The following is a 20,886-nucleotide window of genomic DNA, read 5'->3' as shown; positions in this document are numbered from 1 at the left end:
TGAGTATCTTACTTTTACATTTTTGTAAAAATTAAAAACAACCAACATAATCACGTAATCTTATTTTCGTTAATGAGCCAATCATTGCTCTCTGATGCTCAGAGGATTCTACCCTCTCATTCGAAGAACCTTCAATTTCACTAAAAATCTTTTCCCAACCATGGATTGCACTTTTAGAATGTTTTCCATAGCAGAGTGACTGAAACTGCTCTTTCTAAGGTTGGCAGCAATCTCTCCTTTTAAAAATGTTATCTAATTTTGATTTTTTTTTTATCTCATATCACATTGGTTTCTAAAATTATCCCTCCCCTTTTCCTTCTCCAGAGAGGAGTAAATGAAAAAGGAGCAGTTCAGCAAAATTCACAGTAGACAGCTAAGTAGCCCAGAATATTGCCACCCTTTGTCCAAAAACCTGACGTCAAATCCTTTTCAAATTTTTAGTTGTGAGACCCTAGGCATATGACTCTGTCAGCCTCAGTTTGCTCGTCTATAAAATGAATATCGTCATAGTACCTAACTCCCAAGGTTATGGTCAGGATTAAATGAGCACCAATGTTTCTCTATGTGTATTCATTAGGAAAATTCCAGCCTATTTTACAAATGGACAATATGTGCCTTGGGGATAACTGGGATTCTTCCATAGTTGGGGGCTATTTTGTAAATAGAAAAGTTTCCCAGTCTCTCAACAGTTTTATATGGATGAGTTTTCCATTATCACATTCATAATCAATGGTACAGTTATAAAGTACCATTATGTGATTGACACTGTGCTAAGTTCTTGGGTACAAATACCAAAAGTAAAAAAAGAAAAGCACTGCTCTCGAAGAGCTTACAACATAATGAGGAAGACTTGGATCAGCTAACTGTGAGGCACTTGAAGTCCAATAGCAGATCAGTCTCTTTATCGAAGGTCTTGACAAGCAATGTGCTAGAGCATCATTATGATTTTTAAACCACTTTTCTAAATTAAGATTGTAGATAGTTGGTAAGTCTGTCAGTCAATGGTCAACAAGCATATAATAAATTACTATGTAACAGTGGCAGATCAATATTGTATTTTCTTTGGAGGTGGATAGGGTGCTTCATCATTGGTCCTTTGAGATTATTTTAGATTATTGTATTGTTCAGATTAGCTAAATCATTCACGGTTCTTCATTGATTAATATTGCTGTTACTGTGTACATCATTCTTCTAGTTCTATTCACTTCAGTATGCATGTAAGTCTTCAGGGATTTTTTCTGAAATTAAACTGCTTATCCTTTCTTACACAATAATTCTTATACAAGTACACAATAATATTCCAATGTAATCAAATATCAGTTTATTTAGCCATTTCCCAATTGATGGACATCCCTTTGATATCCAATTCTTAGCCACCACAAAGAAGCCCGTTATATTTTTGTACAAACAGGTCCTTTTCCCTTTTTGGATGTCATTGGGATCTAGACCTAGCAAGGATATTGCTGGATGAAAGAGTATGCAGTTTTATAGCCCTTTGAGCAAAGTTCCAAATCACTTCCAGAATGACTGGATCAGTTCACAATTGCACTAACAGTGTATTAGAGTCATAGTTTTCTCACACTCCCTCTGACATCCAACATTTTCCTTTTGTGTAATATTAACCACTCTTTTAATTTGCATTTCTCTAATAAATAGTGATTTAGAGCATTTTTTATCTTACTATAAAAACTTTGATTTTTTTTTTTTGTCTGAAAACTATCTGTTAATATCCTCTGACCATTTAAGAATTGGGAATTGATTGTATTTTTATAAATTTTACCCTGTTATCTATATATTTGAGAAATGAGGCCTTTGTCAGATACTTGTTACAAATATTTTCACCATTTTTCTGCTTTCCATATACTTTTGGTTGCATTGGTTTTGTTTGTGAAAAAATTAATTTTATATAATCAAAATTATCCAGTTTTCATTTTGTAATGTTCTCTACATCTTCTTTGAACCTATTCTTCCTTTGTCCATAAATTTGATAGCTATTCCATGCTCTCATAACTTGCTTATGATTTATGGTTTACATTCTTTTATGTATACATTAAGGATACATATGGATATTATGTCTCCATTTTAACCTTATCTTGTATACAGTGTGAATGTTGATCTATACTCAGTTTATGCCATTCTGTTTCCTGGTTTTCCTAACAGTTTTTGTCAAATAATGAGTTTCTATTACAAAATCTTGGATCTTTAGGTTTATCATATATTAAATTACTATGGTCATTCACTATAATGTAATTTGTACCTAATCTAATCTACTGACCTACCATTTTATTTCTTAGCCAATAGCGATTGTTTTGATAATTACTGTTTTATTATAAAGTTTGAGACCTAGTATGGCCCAGCCACTGTCTTTTGAATTTTTTTTCATTGATTCTTTCGATATCCTTAAGCTTTTGTTCTTTCAAATGAATTTTGTTATTTTTTCTAGCTCTATAAAATAATTTTCGATAGTTTTATTTGCATGGCACCGAATAAGTAGATTAATTTAAGAGTCATTTTTATTATATTGGTTCAGTCTACTTATCAGTAATTAATATTTTTCCAGTTGTTTAGATCTGACTTTTTGTGTAAAAGATGTTTTGTAGTTCTGTTCATGTAGTCTCTGTGTTTAATTTGGCATATAGACTTCCAATATTTTATATTGTTTACAGTTATTTTAAGTGGAATTTCTCTTTTCTCTTTTTGCTGGATTTTTTTTTCTGGTAATAGATAGATGTTATTTATGTATTTGGGTTTCTTTTGTATCCTGCAACTTTGCTAAAGTTGTTAATAATTTCAAATAATTTTTAATTGGTTCTCTAGAATTTTCTAAGTGTAACATGATTTCATATCTAAAGATTGATAGCTTTGTTTCCTCATGGCCTATTCTAATGTCTTCAATTTCTTTTTCTTCTCTTATTGCTATAGCTAACATTTCTGGTGCAACATTAAATAATAGAGGTGATAAGGATCATCCTTGTTTCACCCTTAATTGTATAGGGAAGTTTTCTAGCTTATTTCTGTTACAAATAATACTTTCTGATGGTTTTAGATAAATATTACTTACCATTTTTAAGGTAAGCTCAACTTATTCCTATGATCTCTAGTGCTTTTAAGAGGAATAAGTGCAATATTTTTCCAAAGGCTTTTTCTGAATTTATTTTAAGATGATCATATGATTTCTGTTGGTTTTGTTATTTATTTGGTAAATTATACTGATAGTTTTCCTAATACTGAACTAGGACTGTATTCTTGGTATAAATTCCATGTGGTCATAGTGTATGATACTTGAGATATACTGCTATAATCTCTTTGTTAATATTTTATTTAAAAAGTTTGGACCCATGCTCATTAGGGAAATTTGTCTATAACTTTCTTTCTCTTTTTTGGCTCTTCCTGGTTTAAAGTATCAGCCCAATATTTTTATTGCAAAAGGAATTTGGTAGGGCTCCTTCTTCATTTATTTTCCAAATAGTTAATATATTATTGGCATTAATTGTTCTGAAAATATTTGGTAGAATTTGCATGTGAATTCATGGCTTTCCAATTTGGTGTTTAATTGGGGATTTTTAATTTATTAACTTTCATAGTTTTTTTAGTTTCATAACAAATTCATTGGTTATCCTCTATTTTATTGATATAAACAATTAGAGAAATAAATTTCCCCCTCAATATTGCCTTGGGTACATCCCATACATTTTGATATGTTGTCTCATTGTTGTCTTCTTTAACGGAATTATTTATTGTTTCTATGATTTGTCTTTGAGTGACTCTTTTTAGGATTAGATTACTTAATTTCTAATTAATCTTTAATCTCTCTTCCTCTCATCCATTATTAAATGCAGTTTTTACTACATTTTGATCTGAAAAGGATATGTTTACTATTTCTACTTTTCTACATTTGATTGTGAGGTTGTTGTGTCATTTTTGTGTACGTGCCATATACTGCTGAAAAATAGTACATTTCTTTATATTCCCATTCAGTTTCCTCCAGAGGTCTCATATCTAACTTCTCCAGAATTTTACTCACCTCCTTAACTTCTTCCTTCTGTTTTGATTACATTTATTTAGCTGTGATAGGGAAAAGTTAAGATCTTATAATTCATTCAACTCCTTCAAAAATTTAGATGCTATACCATTTGGTGCAAATATGTTGAGTATTGATATGATTTCATTGTTTATGGTACATTTCAACAAGACACAGTATCTCTTTTAATTAGGTCTATTTTTAATTTCGCTTTGTCTGAGGTCATGATTGCTACCCCTGCTTTCTTTGCTTAAGCTGAAGAATAATGGATTTAATCCAGTTCCTTACCTTTATCTTGTGTGTATCTCTCTATTTCAAATATATTTCTAGCAACAAAATATAAGATTCTGGTTTTTTAATCTATTCTGCTATCTGCTTACATTTTATGGCTGAGTTCATCCCATTCTCATTTATAGTTACTATAACTATATGTGGTATATATGATATATTTATGATACATTTAATGTATATCATTGATACTGATCATTTGATATATTTCTCTCCATGCTATTTTTTCTTGTTTATCCCCTTCTCTCTTAACCCTCATCTTTTCCTTCATCACAAGTGTTTTACTTCTGATCACTGCCTTCCCTGATATACTTTTTAAAATCAGTCCTTCATTCCCTACCTGTTATTCCCAGTTTTAACTCTCTTATAGAATAAGATAATTCTCTATCCAACTGAATGTGTATTTTATTCCTTCTTTGAGCCAATTTTGATGAGAGTTAATTGTGAGGTCCCAATTGATGAAAGCCACAGCAAGGACATAATGCCCAGCAAATAACCTCCTATGTGCCTAGGAACTTATTCAAAATGACCAGCACATGACCTTGAGCATCTGGACATCTTACCATCTGTACTGGCTTGATGCCCAGGATCTGGGGATCAAGCCCAGAGCCTAGCAGTAAATTAAAGCATTAGCCAAACTGTACTAATATATGCAATGACACTCTATAGCCCCTCCTCCCTTTGTTTGATTTCTATAATTGCCAAGGAGTCTTTGTAGAATCCCGATCCAATGAACCATCTGGTTCACCAAATGCAAGTGTCCATATGATTATTAAACTTCTTATATAATCATCGGTAAAGATTATTTAAAATATGATGATAAAAGCATACAGAAGGAAAGACCCAATCTGTTTGCCCTAACAATGCTAATAGAGGACTGGAGAGTTTGGAAACTTTTGGCAAAACCAATAAAAAGGTTTACTGTCACTTTAGAACTCCAACCATATACAGACATCATGAAAAGACAGGTTTGGGGGGCTGTGTCAGTGAAAGTTTCAAGGTGAAAAAGGCCTACACTTTGGCGTAGTACTGGCACTTAACTCTTTGCTGGCTCACAAAAAGAGAAAAGGTTTATGTGAATCAGAAAACAATCAAAGAGTAATTGAGTTTGATTGGAAAATCTGGTGGGAATTTAGGGAATCTTACAAACTAAAGTTAATTAATATTCAACTTTAAAATAGCTTCTACTTATTTTTGTAATACATATGTTCTACCTTAATTTTAAGAACTGTCTTGTTTCCTCTCACAGGAGGAAGAGCCCAATTCCTTCTGAGAATCCCCAAAGGATTCTGCAATAAGTTGGTCGGGTCTATAATTTAATGATGAGACTCAGTAAATACTGGACAAATTATGGGAAAAGGGGGAAATTGGTAATTACTATTTGGGGGAAAGTACCACCAAAAAACCTTGTAGATACCCCTTAATTTTTAAACTTACCAGGTTTCTTGAAACCAACTTGGACACAAGATCATCAACCCTGGGAAAAAAAGCTTGTTATGGGTAATAAAATTCCCAGATTAAAAAAAAAATGGGTTTACTGAAAATGTACAAGTTTGTTTATTATATAGAAGTGATTTCTAATGCTTGATCTTTACACCTGAATGAATTTAAACTCGAGAAGAAGAAAAGAAAAATAAGTGAAGGAGTTTAAGTGAAATGTCTTACGTGTATGAATACTGGCAAAATTTTATTACTTATTGTAATTCTATGAAAGTAAAAACAATTGTTTATAGCTCTAAACTGTGATTAGTGAAACTTGTTATTTGAGATAAAATTTATTGGGACAGTGACTGGTATTATTTTGAGTTTTGAATTCAGGTATGATTGTCTAGTGAATCATTGTCAGTAATCCACCATTCAAAAGAAATGCCACAAGCTACTCAGAGGAAATGATATCCTAAACTGTTACAGATAGAGGTCTTCATCTGGGAGAAAATCAAGAGGACATCACTGGCCTGGCTTAAGAATTCCTCTAGTTTCAGTTCCCTCATTGTGTTCCTTTTGAACAGGAATGTTTCCCACTTGGCTATATATGAGTCTGAATTGTGAACTATGATTCTTTGTTTGTTTGTTTGTTTTTACCCTATCTGAATATTAAGTTCACTTGATTATCTTGAGGTTATATAAACTTACACTCTAAAATGAATCCATATGGCTTGTGCTGTGATTGGTCAAACTCATTGTTCTTAAATTAACTTGTCGGGAAAAAATATGACATCTCCCATCGACAAAATAAGGAAATTGAGAAACTCAAAAGGTTTTAATTCCATTTTGTAATTGATTTTATTTTCTACCACCTCCAATATGTTATAAAATTGCTCAAGCCATATTTATTTGTACCTAATTCAGAAACTCACCTGGCATGTACCGAATTAAGTTCAGATACTCAACTCTCCCACCAATCACCAAATGCCATTAGTAGTGGACTGGAAGACAATTCTAACAATTGTGGTAAATTTCTTATTATTCCTGTTGTTTTCCTACTTATTTTATTTATGTGTTTTGTGCCTACAAATGAGGCTATTCCTTTTGACTGTACCTGAACAAAAAAAACCCAGGGACTCTGCAGATGATACTTGGAAAGAATATATGGATGGCTTTCAGGGGTGGGATGTGGAGTCCCGATTAGTAAAAGCCTTAGCAAGGGGGAATGAAAGCCATAGCAAGGGCACAGTGTCCAGCAAATAATCTTGTGTGTGTCTGTGAACTTTCTTAAACTAAGCAGCACACAGCCATGAGTATCTGAAAATCTCACCACCTGAACTGACTAGATGTATGAGGCTGGGAAATCAAGCCCAGCATCTAGTAGTAAATCAAAAACTCACTAATGTATATAAGGATGCTCTATAGCTTCTCCTCCCTTTGTTTGACTTCTGTAATTACCATTGGACTTTTTTTTTCTTGTAATTACCATTGAGGGGTGGGTCTTTGTGTAGATCCTGTCCAATGAATCATCTGGCAGCTGCCCCAGCCTGCCCCTACTGTAAGTCCCATAGGATCATTAAACTTCTTATATAATCATCATGGAGCTTTTCAGGGAATTCTGGACTCTTCATCAAGGTTTAAGCTTTGCCTCCATTTTCATCCTTGCCATTTTCATCTCCATTATAATAGTTCTTTCATGACTCTTTTATGTGTGATAATTTACCCTATCAATCTTCTTCCCCTACCTTTTCCCAATGTAATTTTCTTCCTCAGACATTTATTTTGTTTTGGGAGGTATCATGCCATCAAAGTCATCTTACTTTCACATGCTCTGTCTACATATTTTGCTTCTAATTGCTCTTATAGCAATAAGGTTGTTATGTTCAAATATTATTTTGCCATATGGAAATATGAATAGTTTAACCTTATTGAATTTATGTTTTCTCTTCCTTGTTTCTTTTTGTCCTTTTGTCTCTCAAGTGTTGTATTTAGAGGTCAAATTTTGTATTCAGCACTGATCTTTTAATTAGAAATGCTTGAAAGGCCTCGATTTAATTAAATATCCATTTCCCTCACTTCCAAAAGATTATATTCATTTTTTCTGGGTAAATTATTCTTGGCTCTAATCCTAATTCCTTTGCCTTTTGATGTATCATATTCCAAGCCTTCTGTTTCTTTAATATGTAATCTTGACTGTGGCTTCATGACATTTGAATTGTTTCTTTTTTTGGCTGCTTATAATACTTTTTTTCCTGACTTGTGAATTCTGGATTCCTCCAGAGGAAAAAACTGATACTGTTTAAATACAGACTGGAACTTGCTATTTTTTACTTTCTTTCATTTTTTCCCCTTTTATTTGTACTATGATACTCTTGGGTGTTTTCATTTGTGATCCAGGAACATCATAGCTAAATACCAGAATTCACATCAAGGAGAAAGTATTGCAAGCAGCCAAAAATCAAAATATAGGTTATACATGTGCAATTATGTAAAACATTTCCAGATTAGTCATTTTGTACAAGAAGATTCAAGCAAAAAAAAAAAAAAAGAAACAATTCAAATATCATGGAGCTACATGAGTGACAAGTAGAACCAACCCTGAAGGTGTTAGATTCTTTATCTGAAACAATAACTAATTAGGTGGTTCATTAATTAATTCAATATGATAGGATGCTTATCTTGTTTTAACTGACATAGATGATGGCTTTTCTTTTTTTCTTATTTCCAGAGGAGGCCTTTTGAGGTCATTACCTCTCATGTGAATTATTTTTAAAATCTTCTAATTCTTAAGTCTCTCCCCACTCCAAACCATCCTCCCTACAACTCCCATGTGAATTTTCCTAAGAACAAATCAGAACACGTCACTGAACATGTCACTCCCCAATGCAAAGTTTAATGGCTTCCTGTTACCCCCCAATCAAAGTAAACTCTTATGTTAAGAGCTTGGTTGGGTGAGCTACTGTGGCTCTCCAGGCTAGATCAGTTCTGCCTCAATTCACTTGGACTTAATAAGAAAGGCACTCCCGTTTGCTGTCATCTCTCAGAAATCCTAGTTTCCCTCCAGACTTACCCATTTCAGCTTGATGCTTCCAGATAATCATGCCTTTCTCTCCTTGTATTTATTTCTTTTTTCAAGGTTTTACTATTGTATTTTGGTTTTATATGAGTCAGTTTTGGGACAAAGAAACCCTGCCTCTCTGCAAATACAATTCTAGGCAACTAGGCAACAGCTGAGTGATATAGTGGATATAGTGCCCAGCCTAATGCCAGGAAGACTCATCTTCCTTAGTTCCAATCTGATCTCAAACATTCACTAGCTGTGAGACCCTAAGCAAGTCACTTAACTCTATTTGTCTCGATCGTTGGAGAAAGAAATCACAAACCAATGTACAAGCCAAGAAAACCTCAAAATGGAATCATGAGGAGGAAACAACTGAAATAAAACAAGGTGGCAAATAATAGTGTTGGACTTAAAGTCGGCAAGTTCTGAGTTGAAATATGACCTGAAATACTGCCTAGATGAACGAAACAATTCAAATATCATGAAGCCACAATTAAGATTACATATTAAAGAAACAGAAGGCTTGGAATATGATACATCAAAAGGCAAAGCTAAGTACTTTGCCTCGGTTTGCCTCCGTTCCTCAACTATAAAATAGGAATAAGAATAGTGCTTATCTCCCAGGGTTATTGTAGGATCAAATGGGATATCTGTATATGCTTGGAAGGTGGTAGGCACTTCAGTATTTGTTCTTTCCCTTTCTTCATGCAACAAAAACAATTTAGTAAAAACCTCCAAAACTGTTTCTCTGTTTGTGAAGTCAACTATACTCTGCCTTGTTAACTCCCTCATATCCCTTCTGGAAGGAAGGAGATACTTTTCCCCATCTCTTGTGAGGTCTTCACTGATGCCTCAGTCCCTCAGACTTCTAGGTGCTTTTAGCAATTTCCATTTTACACTGTGATCATCACTGAATAAAGTTTGAGGATTTTTGCTTACTTTGCTCTGCGTCAATTTACATGGAATTCAGGTAACAGATGAAGCAAGCAAAAACAAATAGACAAAACCAAGAGCTCTTTCCTAAACTCAAGAATACAAACAGATCAAGGAGAAAGTATTGCAAGCAGCCAAAAATCAAAATATAAATCACACATGTGCAATTATGTAAAACATTTCCAAATTAGGCATTTTGTACAAGAAGATTCAAGTAAAAAAAAAAAGAAATAATTCAAATATCATGGAGCTACATGAGTGACAAGTAGAAACAACACTGGAGGTGTTAGATCCTTTATCTGAGACTGAAAAATAATGTAATATGCGAAGGATAAGATACGTCTTCTATCTCATATCACAACAAGCTGAAGATGGATTTCTGTGCTATCCCATTTATCATGAAAATAAAACTCTGAACAGGAGGTTTGTCTAAAACTGGCTCATGGAGAATTTTCTCTTGTGGTGGGATGATTGAGGAAAGAGCTTTGATGATATTGATTCAATTTTTTTCAGAGTTATAAATGATAATGATGTCGTTCTGGGAAAGGGGGTCAGTGCACACAAAAGGATTCCAAGGGGAACCAAGATCAACCAACATACGAAACAATAATATGCTGTAAAAAAATAAATAAATGAAAGAGGCAGCCTGTAACTACTATCTTGGGTACACATCTCTCTGTGTACGGAAAGTGTTTTATTTGCTGGTGTTTCCAAAATCCAAGCCAATAAAACTTGAAGTATTTTTTATTTAATGTACAAATGGATTATACAAGAAAACTCACAACTCTCCATACCCTTTGGTCAGCCAATTCTACTACTAGGCTTATATCCCCCAAAAGTCAATGACAGATGGAAAAGTCTACTATACATTAAAATATTCACAGCAGCACTTCTCTTAGGTAGCTAAAAACTGAGAATACTAATAATTGGAGAATGAGAGAAAAAGTATAGTCTATCGATGTTCTAGGGTATTATTGGGCAATAAGAAATGATAGACATAAGGCATTCACAGAAAAAATTAATTGCATTTCTATGGCTTTACCTATAGTATGAATTTTCCAATATCCTAGAAGGCCTGTGCTCCAGCTAAAGACCTTCCTTCCCACATCAATTAGATTCATTCCAATACAACTTCTATCATTGCCAGTAAGGTGTGAACTGCAGAGGAAGGCCTTCCTTCATCCATTACATTTATAGGGCTTCTCACCAGTATGAATTCTCTGATGTGCAGCAAAGTGAAAATTCTGTCTAAAAGCCTTTCCACGTTGATTATATTTAGAAGTTTTCTCTCCAGTATGAACCTTCTGGTGCAAAATAAGAGATGATTTTAGGATAAAGGCCTTCCCACATTCATTGCATTCATAAGGCTTCTCTCCAGTGTGGATCCTCTGATGTACTCTAAGATTTGAGCTTCGGCTGAAAGCTTTCCCACATTCGTTACATTTGTAGGGCCTCTCGCCAGCATGGATACTCTGATGGGTAAGAAGGGAAGTACTCTGGCTGAAGGACTTCTCACATTCATTACATTTATAAGGTTTCCCTCTAGTATGAATGTTCTGATGTCGAAGAAGGTCTCTGCTCTGGCTGAAGGCCTTCTCGCATTCGTTACATTTATAGGGTTTCTCTCCAGTGTGAATGTTCTGATGTCGAAGAAGGTCTCTGCTCTGGCTAAAAGCCTTTCCACATTCATTACATTTATATGGCTTCTCGCCAGTATGAATCCTCTGATGGACAGCAAGGTTGGAGTGATTTCTAAAAGCCTTTCCACACTGATTGCATTCATAAGGTTTTTCTCCAGAATGAATTCTCTGATGTGCAATAAGGGATGAGCTATAACTAAAGGCCTTCCCACATTCATTGCATCTATAGGGCTTTTCTCCAGTATGAATCCTCTGATGTCTATGAAGGTCTCTACTCTGGCTAAAAGCCTTCCCACATTCATTACATTTATAAGCCTTTTCTACACTGTGAATTTTCTGATGTTGACTAAGATCTGTATTCCGAAAAAAGATCTTTCCACAGTGATTACATTCATAAGATTTCTTTCCCGTAGGAACTTTCTGATGTAGACTAAGAGATGAGTTATAGGTTATATTGTGTTCGTTGTAATTATAAGGCATTTCTCCAGTATTACTCTTCTGATGACTAATAAGATTTGGACTCAAACTCAAGGACGTCTCACAATGATCACCTTGAAAACCTTTCATTCCATGATGCTGAATAAGATCGATCTCCTCATCAAAGCACTCCCCATATCTACTATATTTGGAATATCCATTCCCTGAGGTGATTTCCTTACATTCATACAGGTCTGAATATTGCCGTGAGCTCCTCCTACTTTCAGTGTGTTGAGGATGAATCTTTGACCTCTGATTAGAATTTCTTTCCGATTTATTATGTTCATCACCTTTTCCTTCATTAGTTTTCCTGAGGATCATTTTTAATTGTTTTGAATCACTCTCCCAGTTGCCTTGCTTCTTCCCTAACCTGACATCTGAATCCCAAATCTCTCTTAATTTTAAATCACAGGAAATGCTCAGCTTTTCTGTAGTTTCCTTGATTTTTGGCTTGGTCTCCCCATCTAAAGGAACAAAAAGAGAAAAATACATCGCTTTACTTTTACTGGCAGAAAGAAAAGTAGTTTACAATTAGTGTCACTTCAGTCACTTTCTCCTTACCCTCCTCCCTCCTGATCTATCTTGAATGCCTAGAGAACATCTAAGTTAGCCAGTCATGGTCCTACTACAGAGTGCTCTCCTCCCTTTCCTCCCTCTTATTCCTTCCCTTGGCCACCTGGAAACCATCAGAGCTTCTTGACTGCTAACATGGCTCCAATAAGATAGGAGTAACTAAACTCTATTCCTATCCAAAAGATGGAGGGCCATGAAGTCTGATCATCTGCTTTGCCATTGCCTTCTAAGGTCCCCCAGACCTCTGCCCTCCAGATTACCCAGAACTGCTTTCTGACTATTAGTGACGCTACCAAAGTGTCCAGTACATTGCCATTTACCTGGATTTAAGATTTCTGGGCCTTTGTAACTACACTGAAGCTAATAGAGTATGAGTTCCTTGAGAATAGGGACCATCTGACTTTTTCTACCTGGATCCTCAGTACAATTCTGGTAATGAATGGTTCTTCATTCATTCAGTGGATCAAGAAGCAGAATCTTCAAATTTGAAATGGAGCCATCAAGAAAAAACAAAATACTATTAGCTTGAATTTGTAGAAGGATTTTCTTTACAAAGAGGTTCTCATGATTTCACACTACATCTTCCTGACATTAGCAGGACAGACATTCTTTATACTTTACAGCTCAGGAAATGGACTCTGTGAGAGGATAAAAGCCACACTGCTAATAAGGGAGGTGCTCCAACTCCAATTCTGTAATGGCTGATCCAGAGCTCTTTCTACAGACAGGAACTAGCTCTCTCTACTTGAGCATGGTCATTTTCCCCCCCAAAGTTCATTAATTATAATTATTATTTTGTATCAGTCAGTAATGGATGTGTTTTATCTTTCTGCTTTTCTGTGTTTTCTGTGGGACAGATTCTATGCTATATTAATTTTATAGTTGGTGTCTGCATCTGTCTAAAGCCTCTTTCCAGGTCCTTGAGTAGAAGAATTTATCTTTCCCTCTTAGTTGGTTCAAAATTACACAAAGAAAAGATATCTACTATACTTTCAGCTCCCGGACACTGATTTATTATCTTTAAGTCTCACAAGTTAACATGGTACCCTACCCAAACGAATGGTATCTGTTCTTGCCAGTCCTTGAGAAATTAAGGAAGCCTTGATCCCTTCTAAGGAGACAGCAAGTCTGGTAGTTTGATCCCCAAGCAAAGATTACAGGATGCAAATGGATTTCAGAAAATAATTGTCAGAGAGGGGTGTGGTTAGTCTTACTTGAATGTCAGTCCACTTTTCTTAATATAGCCAATAGTAATGTTCCACAGCTACCAAGACTCCTAGGGATCAATAGACTGGCTTTGTTTAAAAAAATACCCATCATTGTCAATAAATGGATCTTACTCAAAATATCTGCCTTATTCTATCTTTATTCTATTACTTGAGACAATTTCCCTCAAGTAATTGCCAGTGATATGCAACCATCAGCCTGGGAAGCAACCCCTAGAGATTGCAAACTACTTTCATAGGGGCTACATCCCTACCTCTTCAGTGGTCTGTACTAGTGAACTCCCACAAAAGCAACTCTCTTACTATCAGAATTCCTTGCATTGTCATATAATTTCATATCAGAAATGGCTAGGATTTTATTTTATTAAATGACATTAAAGAATATTCAATGCCTCTTTCTGTTGGACTTGAAACCAAAAGCTCTGAATTTTGTCTTCCCATATGATGCTAGATCTCTTCCTGCTAAGGTAATTTAAACATCCTGGACAATAGAAAACAATTCCCCTATTTCAAGTCCCAATTCAGGTTTGGGAAATTTCTTTAACCTATTAGGAAGTGAAATACTGCTGACTCAATGACAAGTGAGGGAAAGTCAGAAGAATGACTTCTGGGACAAAAGAGACCCCTGAATATTGGGGGGGGGGAAGTTTTATGTCATACAGAGAACCATTCTTTTTTCCAAGGATGCAAAGATCCCACAAGAGAAACAAAGAAAATAACTCATGTTGATGAAAAGGGTTTTATAACAATGTTCTATATAGAAAGTCTCATTCCTTTTCAAAGGACCTGGGGGAATTTGAGAAACGTGGTTTATCCTATATTTCCAAGTATACTTGATATCTCCAGAAGAAGACTTCCCAAGCCCAGAGCCCATCCATTCACTCACCTAGACCAGAGTTCTTTGTATCTACTTCCTTCAAGATCCACGGTGTTTCTGCTTGGTCCACCTGGGAGATCAGATCGGCTTTGGGAACTGGAAGCCCTGCTCATGGTAAATAAGGGAGGCCTGAGCACACAGAGAACCTCAGAATGCAGTGTTCTTCAGGGACAAGGGACATTCGGGGAAGAGTGTATCAAGATATACTGTTGGGAGGTACAGGAGAGTGGGTGGGGGGGAAACGTTCATTAAACCCATTTGGAATCAGAAAACTGGTTCTTTGCCCAGTCCCCTTCTAAAAGAAACTTCCATGATTTTAACATCTTCAATGAAATTTAATATAATTAAAAGAGTAAAGACAGACTTTTTTTTTTTTTTTTTTTTGCTAGGCCTCTGAGAGCAGGACTAGAAGCAGAAGATTACAAATGTAGGTCCCATGCGGGGAAGGGCAGCCCAATGAGGAAGCATCCCAAAATAAAGGAGTTGCCTCAAGAGTTGGGGAGTTCCCTTCAGAGGAGGTTTTCAAGCAAAAATTGTTTGACCATTAATCCGGGAGGAGACAGAGGAAGTGTAGGAAATCAGAGACTTGATAATCTCTCGGATCATTTCTGAGTCTGAGGTTCTTCAATTCTGATTTCATCTTTGACATAAACTCCCCAGGAACATTAAGAGACAGTCTCAAAAACAACAAATCAAATTCCCAGATTCCTATTAGGTAATTCAAAGACTTTTACATAAGAACAGGGGACATCAGGGACCCTGACTCTTGGATAGAAAGGACTGAAGATCCTCTGGTTTCTACTGATGGATAAATGCTTCATATTCTATGCAGAAAAGGAGAGGAGAGAGCAAAGGTGTTTCCTACAATGGCAGATTCCAAATGATTGGGGCCTAAGTGGAGTCAGAAGGTAAACTGTTCTCACCTAAGGAGAGGAGGCTCTGAAAGATCTCCAGCATGACTTCCTTGTACAGTTCCTTCTGAGAAGAGTCAAGAAGGCACCACTCTTCCTGACTGAAGTCCACAGCCACATCCTTGAAAGTCACCGATTTCTAAAATAACAAAGGCCATAGGAATTAAATCCAAAAAGACTTTAGAGATCACCTAGTTCAGCATCTTCAATATACAGAGGAGAAAAATCACACTTAAAGAAGACAACAGACTGGTTCAAAGGTCACCATGCTCATAAATCAATATTTAAAACCATAATTTAAGAACTAAATGGAATGTTGGGAAGAACAGTTTGAGTTGGCATTTGAAAGGCGGTTGAGAAATGCCTTATTGTGAAGATATGGAGATAGAAGACATGTCTGTTATATGTCATTATTAAGCTTTTGTGAGGATCGGCAGAGGAGATAAGGGAAGACAAGGCGATACGAATCTCCTTTCTCATCAAAACTATGCTAAGTGATATTTTTATAAAGAAACTTTATAAAGAAAATTCTATGAATAGTTTGTGAGAATCTAGAAAAAAAATGTTTCCTGCAAAAAAGAATTCCTTGTGGTTAATGAAGAGGACAAAGAAAAAAGTACAACATGCTTTGCTCCCCAAGAAAGATTCTAGTTCTTATCTATAAGAGAAATATGAAGAGAATTATTTTTTAAAAAATAAAATTTTATTAGTATTTTTTATTTAATATTGCCTTGATTTCTCTCTATGTCCCATCCCATCCTAGAAAACCATTCTTTTAATAAAAATTTTTTTTTTTTTAAGAGAAACAGTTTAATTGTTTGGGAGTGGTTATTCTTTCCATTTACATTATTGTGGTGATTGATCTTTATTCTGGTTGAACCAGAGCTTTTCCTGCTAGGCAAAGAAATCAGCTTCAAAAAATAAAGCCCATATGGGCCCCAATGTTTCCATTGCAAATTTAGTAGTAGCAAATAACAGAAACAAGGCAGATGCTTGTTGATTAGGGAATAGAACATGAATGTAATTTAATAAAGATCTCCTTACTTTACATTGCATTCGTTATACAAGTCCTTCCATGTTTCTCTATATTTATCATATTCCCTGTTTCCCGAAGCACAGTGATATTCCATGACATGCCAAGATATTGGCACCTCTCCCCCCAATCATGGTGTTTTCCCTGGGGGATAAATAGGAGATATATCCCCTCTGTGCTTACACGTGAGAACATGTAGTCCCTTTGATAGTATATAAACTCCTTGGTATCCTATATAGTTTTACTATTAGATTTATATCCCCAATGATTGGAGCACAGTACACGCTGATTGAGTCTTTACTGATGAATTGTAATCAAATTTAAGAGTGATGAAAGTAGAATTGAGCAGTTGGGTTCCAAAAAAGTCCCTTCACAAGTGTAAGAGAAAAGCCTAATTAGACAGCAGTTCAACTGATACAGATCTGGGAGTCTGAGTGGACTCCTAGCTCAATACAAGTCAAGGTGCCCAAAACCTAATGCCATCCTAGGTCTCACTATGAGAGACCCAGTGTCAAAGACATAAGAGACTCTCTGTTTGTCTCCATGGTCTGAAGTTCTGGGTTCTATCTTTAAGGAAAGCCAGAAGGTGAGCAGGATGGTAAAGGGCCATGAGATTGGGGTCTTTGAGAATTGCTGGACGTTTGGCGTTTTTATCTGAAGAAAAGATTTCTGTAGGACATGAATAGTGGCTGAATCTGAGTATCTCAAGCACAGAAAGGATAGTTTGAATCTGTTCTCTCTGGCAAAGAGAGAACCAGGAGCAGAGGGAGGAGACGTAAAGACGCAAATTTAGACTCAGCTAAAGGAAAAGATTCCTACTCAGCAGAGTTGTCGAAAAGTAGGATGGGCTACTTCAGGAAGGATGGGGCTCCCCTCACTGGATATTTTGGGTGTGTGGGCTACGTGGCAGACGGCATTCTCACTCAGTCATGGGTTACAGATAACTGCTAATGTCTCCATCACCACTGAGATGCTGTGATTCTGAAAGAATCAAACCTGATAGGAGCTGAATAAGTGTTTGTGCACAGGAAATGATCAAAGCAGAGGGAAGGGACCCATGGGGACTGAACTATTCACAGCAGCTCTTTTAGTTGGGGGAAGAGGAAAACGACTCAGAATATTGAGCTGTTTGTATAGCTTTTAAGGTTTGCAAAGCGCTTTATAAATATTGTCTTTTATTTATCTCAAATGAGACAAATACTTATGAAGTACTTAACATATTGCCTGGCACATAGTAGGTGTTTAAGGATTCTCTTCCCTTTATTTTCATAATAACTAGCAAGATGGGTGCTAGCATCATGCCGATTTGAAAAATAAAGAAATTTAGGCTGAGATTAAGTGATTTAACCAGGATCCAACAGCTAGTTATTACTGTATTAAATTGATTTGTTAAAAAAAAAAAAAAAAAGGCGATCCCTAAATAATGGTATCATTTTGAATCTCGTTTTGCTACTCTTTTCTTTCTATGAAAATGTTCCTATTTGCTGCTGTTTGTCCAATCTGTAGACCGATTGCACTTACCAGGGACAGCGTTCTCTGAGTTCCAGGGGCCATTCCCTCTAGCTCCATACTCCCTTCTTGGGCCAGTCCTGGATCTTCCACAGGCTGAGCTAGGGATAAAAAAGGATCCCTGAAGAGAAAGGCTCTTGCCCTTGCTCTCCCGGACCAGAGGCTGGCCATCTCCAAAAGTACCTACAGAGAGGGAGGTCCCAAGAACAGTAAGAGCCCCAGACCTTGTTCTGGGGGAGAGGCTTAAGGCAAAAGAGGGTGGGAAAAAAAGGTCAGGTTTGGGAACATGGAAGGTTGAGACAGAAACAATTTTTGACATCCCTTCTTGCTCCTCTATCCCTTCCTCCTCAAGTTTTTTTTTTTTTTTTTTCCCCTATGGATCCCCAAATAGCAGGAAGGCTTTAGAGTCCCAGATGGGATGAAAGAAGCAAGCCCATCTCTGAATTTAGAATCAGAGCTTTCTATCCATATTCTCTCCCTTCCCTATCTCCTTTCATCCCCACCCCCAAGCATACAGAGTATCTTAAGCCAAGTTTGAATTCCTAGAAGAAACTTTTGAGGCTCCCATGAGAGTCTGGGAGTTGATTGGACTGTGTGGCCCTTTTCAGAATATTCTGAAATGCATAAAAGAAAATAATGAGAAAGAAAATCAGTCATTTTCAAGTATCGTTATTAAAATTATCTTAAATTTGCCCCAAGCTAAGAATTCGACTTTTTGATCCAGGAGGGAGGGATCTAGGGAAGGATGGTGGTGGGGAGGGCCCTGGCCCCGGCAGGTCGGGAAATGGCCAAGGTGAACCTGGGGCTAGATTTCTAAGTGGCCTGAGGGAAGTGGTCGGGAAGCCGAGAGATTTGAGTACGGGGCAGAGAATCCAGGACTGGAATAGGATCCGAGGTGAAGGGGATGCTGGGAGAGAAAGAAAGTCTGAGTGCAGGGGAGTGAGGGCTGAGGAGCTAACGGAGCCGGGAGGCAGAGGGGCAGATCAGTGGCTCAGTGGCTAGAGCGCCATCCCCTCCAAACCCAAATCCAGCCTCAGACGCGCACTAGCGGGCGACCCTGGGATCCACTTCACCTTTGCCTCAGGCCCCTGGAGAAGGAAATGGCCAACGAACGACCCCGATCCCTGCCGGGAAGTGGGCAGTGGGATCCACGGGGTCGCGCAGACTCGGCCACTCCTGAGCCAGCGGAGCCAGGCTGCGGGGCCCTGGGGCCGCCCGGGGGGCGCGGGCAGGGACGGCGGGCAGGCAGCCCAGGCTCCCGGAGGGGCAGGCAGGACCCGGCTCCGCGGGTGGGGGTGGGGGCGGGCCACGGGGGACCCCTGGGGAGGGCCGGCCGAAGGGCGGAGGCCTGCGGGGGCGCGGCCGGGGGCTGAAAGCAGGGCTGCTCTGAGTGTAGCTCTGGCGGCCTCCGGGACTTAGGGGGGACTGGGCTGGCAAAGAGCCTGGGCCACGGAAGGTAAGCCGGGAGGGGGGCAAGGCCTCTGCGCCCGCTCAAACTGGGGGAAGGACCCAACCGGGAGATCGGAGGCGGGGCCGGGGGCGGGGCGGGGGCAGGCCCAAGAGGGGAGGCGGGTGCCAGGGAGCCCGGAGGCCCGCGGCTCGGGAGGCGGGAAGGAGAGGACGCTGGGGGCGGAGGGAGGGGGCGGGCAGAGGGGAGGAGGCCGGAGGCGGGGCGCCTGGAGGGATGAAGGGGCAGAGGACGGGAGGGGAGGAGTTTGAGGCGGGGCGCCTGGAGGGATAGGGGGCCGAGAGAGGGAGGAGGCCGGAGGCGGGATCAGAAGGGGTACGAGGGGGGTGGGAGGAACGGGCTGCAGACAGGAATGGGGGGGGGGGGGCAGGGCGCCTGGGGAGAAGGTCCAGAAAGAGAAGACAGTCTCGCGGGTGCTGCCCGGGGAGGAGCGGGGACCGGAGCCCGGCTGAAGAGCCGGGTCCCCTCGGGGGAGCCAGCTTCACTCACCGGGAGGTCCCACGGGAGGAGGCGGCGGCAGGAAAGGGCAGCAGGGGCGGGGCGGAGCCTGAGGCCGAAGCAAAGGCCGAGGTCCACGCTCGGTCCGCCGGGGCCCCCTCGGCCAGCCCTTGGTTCACTGAAGGCTGCGAGCCTGCGATCTCAGGCCCGAAGGCTTCCTGGAGGAGGAGTCCAGGGCTGAGCTCGCCGAGGCGGGGCCGCGTGGGAAGGGGAAGAGAGGAAGAAGGGGGGCCTCCGTGGGCTGGCACTCTCTGGGCTCCGGGCTCTGGGCCCTCCCAGGCCCAGCCGCCCCGCCCCTGAGGCCTCGGGATTGGGCCTGAAATGGAGCGTACCTCCCTCTGACCCTCAGGAACTCCATCTTGGTTGGAGCTGGCCTGCCATCCTAGGCTGGCAAAGCAGAAAGTGCCCCTGTGCACGCGGGGCTGCGAAAGGCTGCCCGGGCCCCGGGCCCTGCACTTCGCCCCTGCGCCGCGCGCGCTGCACCCTCCACCCTGGGCCCGCGCCCCGGTCCTTGCCCGTGCCCCCTGTTCTCCGCACCCCGCGCCCTGGGTGTCCTGGGTCCTTGGCCGTGCCCCCTGTTCTCCGCACCCCGCGCCCCGGGTGTCCTGGGTCCTTGGCCGTGCCCCCTGTTCTCCGCACCCCGCGCCCTGGGTGTCCTGGGTCCTTGGCCGTGCCCCCTGTTCTCCGCACCCTGCTCCGTGCACCCTGCGCCTTGGGCCCCGCGCCCTGGGTCCTTGCCTGTGCCCCCTGTTCTCCGCACCCCGCGCCCTGGGTGTCCTGGGTCCTTGGCCGTGCCCCCTGTTCTCCGCACCCCCCCCACCCTGGTTTGTCCAGGGTTTGTGACCTGGTGCTCCTCGGTGGCCCTAGACGCCGCCTCCCGCGGGAAGCCTTGAACGCTCCTTTAGGATCGTTAGAACGGATGTGTCTTTAGGGAAATGATTTTACT

At 39.7% G+C, this 20,886-nt stretch overlaps 1 protein-coding gene across 4 annotated transcripts; it reads right to left on the bottom strand.

Moving 5' to 3' along the window:
- Positions 1–10,456: 10,456 nt before the first annotated feature.
- On the bottom strand, positions 10,457–20,174 carry LOC100924136 (zinc finger protein OZF). 4 transcript variants are annotated; one of them, XM_031963365.1, is made up of 5 exons: positions 19,932–20,174; positions 17,987–18,157; positions 15,445–15,571; positions 14,531–14,626; positions 10,457–12,309 (listed from the first exon to the last, which is right to left on the bottom strand). In XM_031963365.1, the coding sequence occupies exons 2-5, from the start codon at positions 18,143–18,145 to the stop codon at positions 10,907–10,909; spliced, it is 1,785 nt and encodes a 594-aa protein (XP_031819225.1). In that variant the 5' UTR covers positions 18,146–18,157; positions 19,932–20,174; the 3' UTR covers positions 10,457–10,906. The 4 variants fall into 4 exon arrangements, with proteins under 4 accessions (XP_031819225.1, XP_031819226.1, XP_031819227.1 ...); XM_031963366.1 differs by having other exon boundaries at positions 17,987–18,075; positions 19,932–20,171; XM_031963367.1 differs by having other exon boundaries at positions 17,987–18,070; positions 19,932–20,171.
- Positions 20,175–20,886: the final 712 nt, after the last annotated feature.

Source organism: Sarcophilus harrisii, chromosome 3 (assembly GCF_902635505.1).
Source record: "Sarcophilus harrisii chromosome 3, mSarHar1.11, whole genome shotgun sequence".
NCBI lineage: Eukaryota > Metazoa > Chordata > Mammalia > Dasyuromorphia > Dasyuridae > Sarcophilus > Sarcophilus harrisii.
The sequence above is the reverse complement of the archived record's forward strand: the minus strand, read 5'-3'. Positions and strand labels throughout refer to the sequence as shown.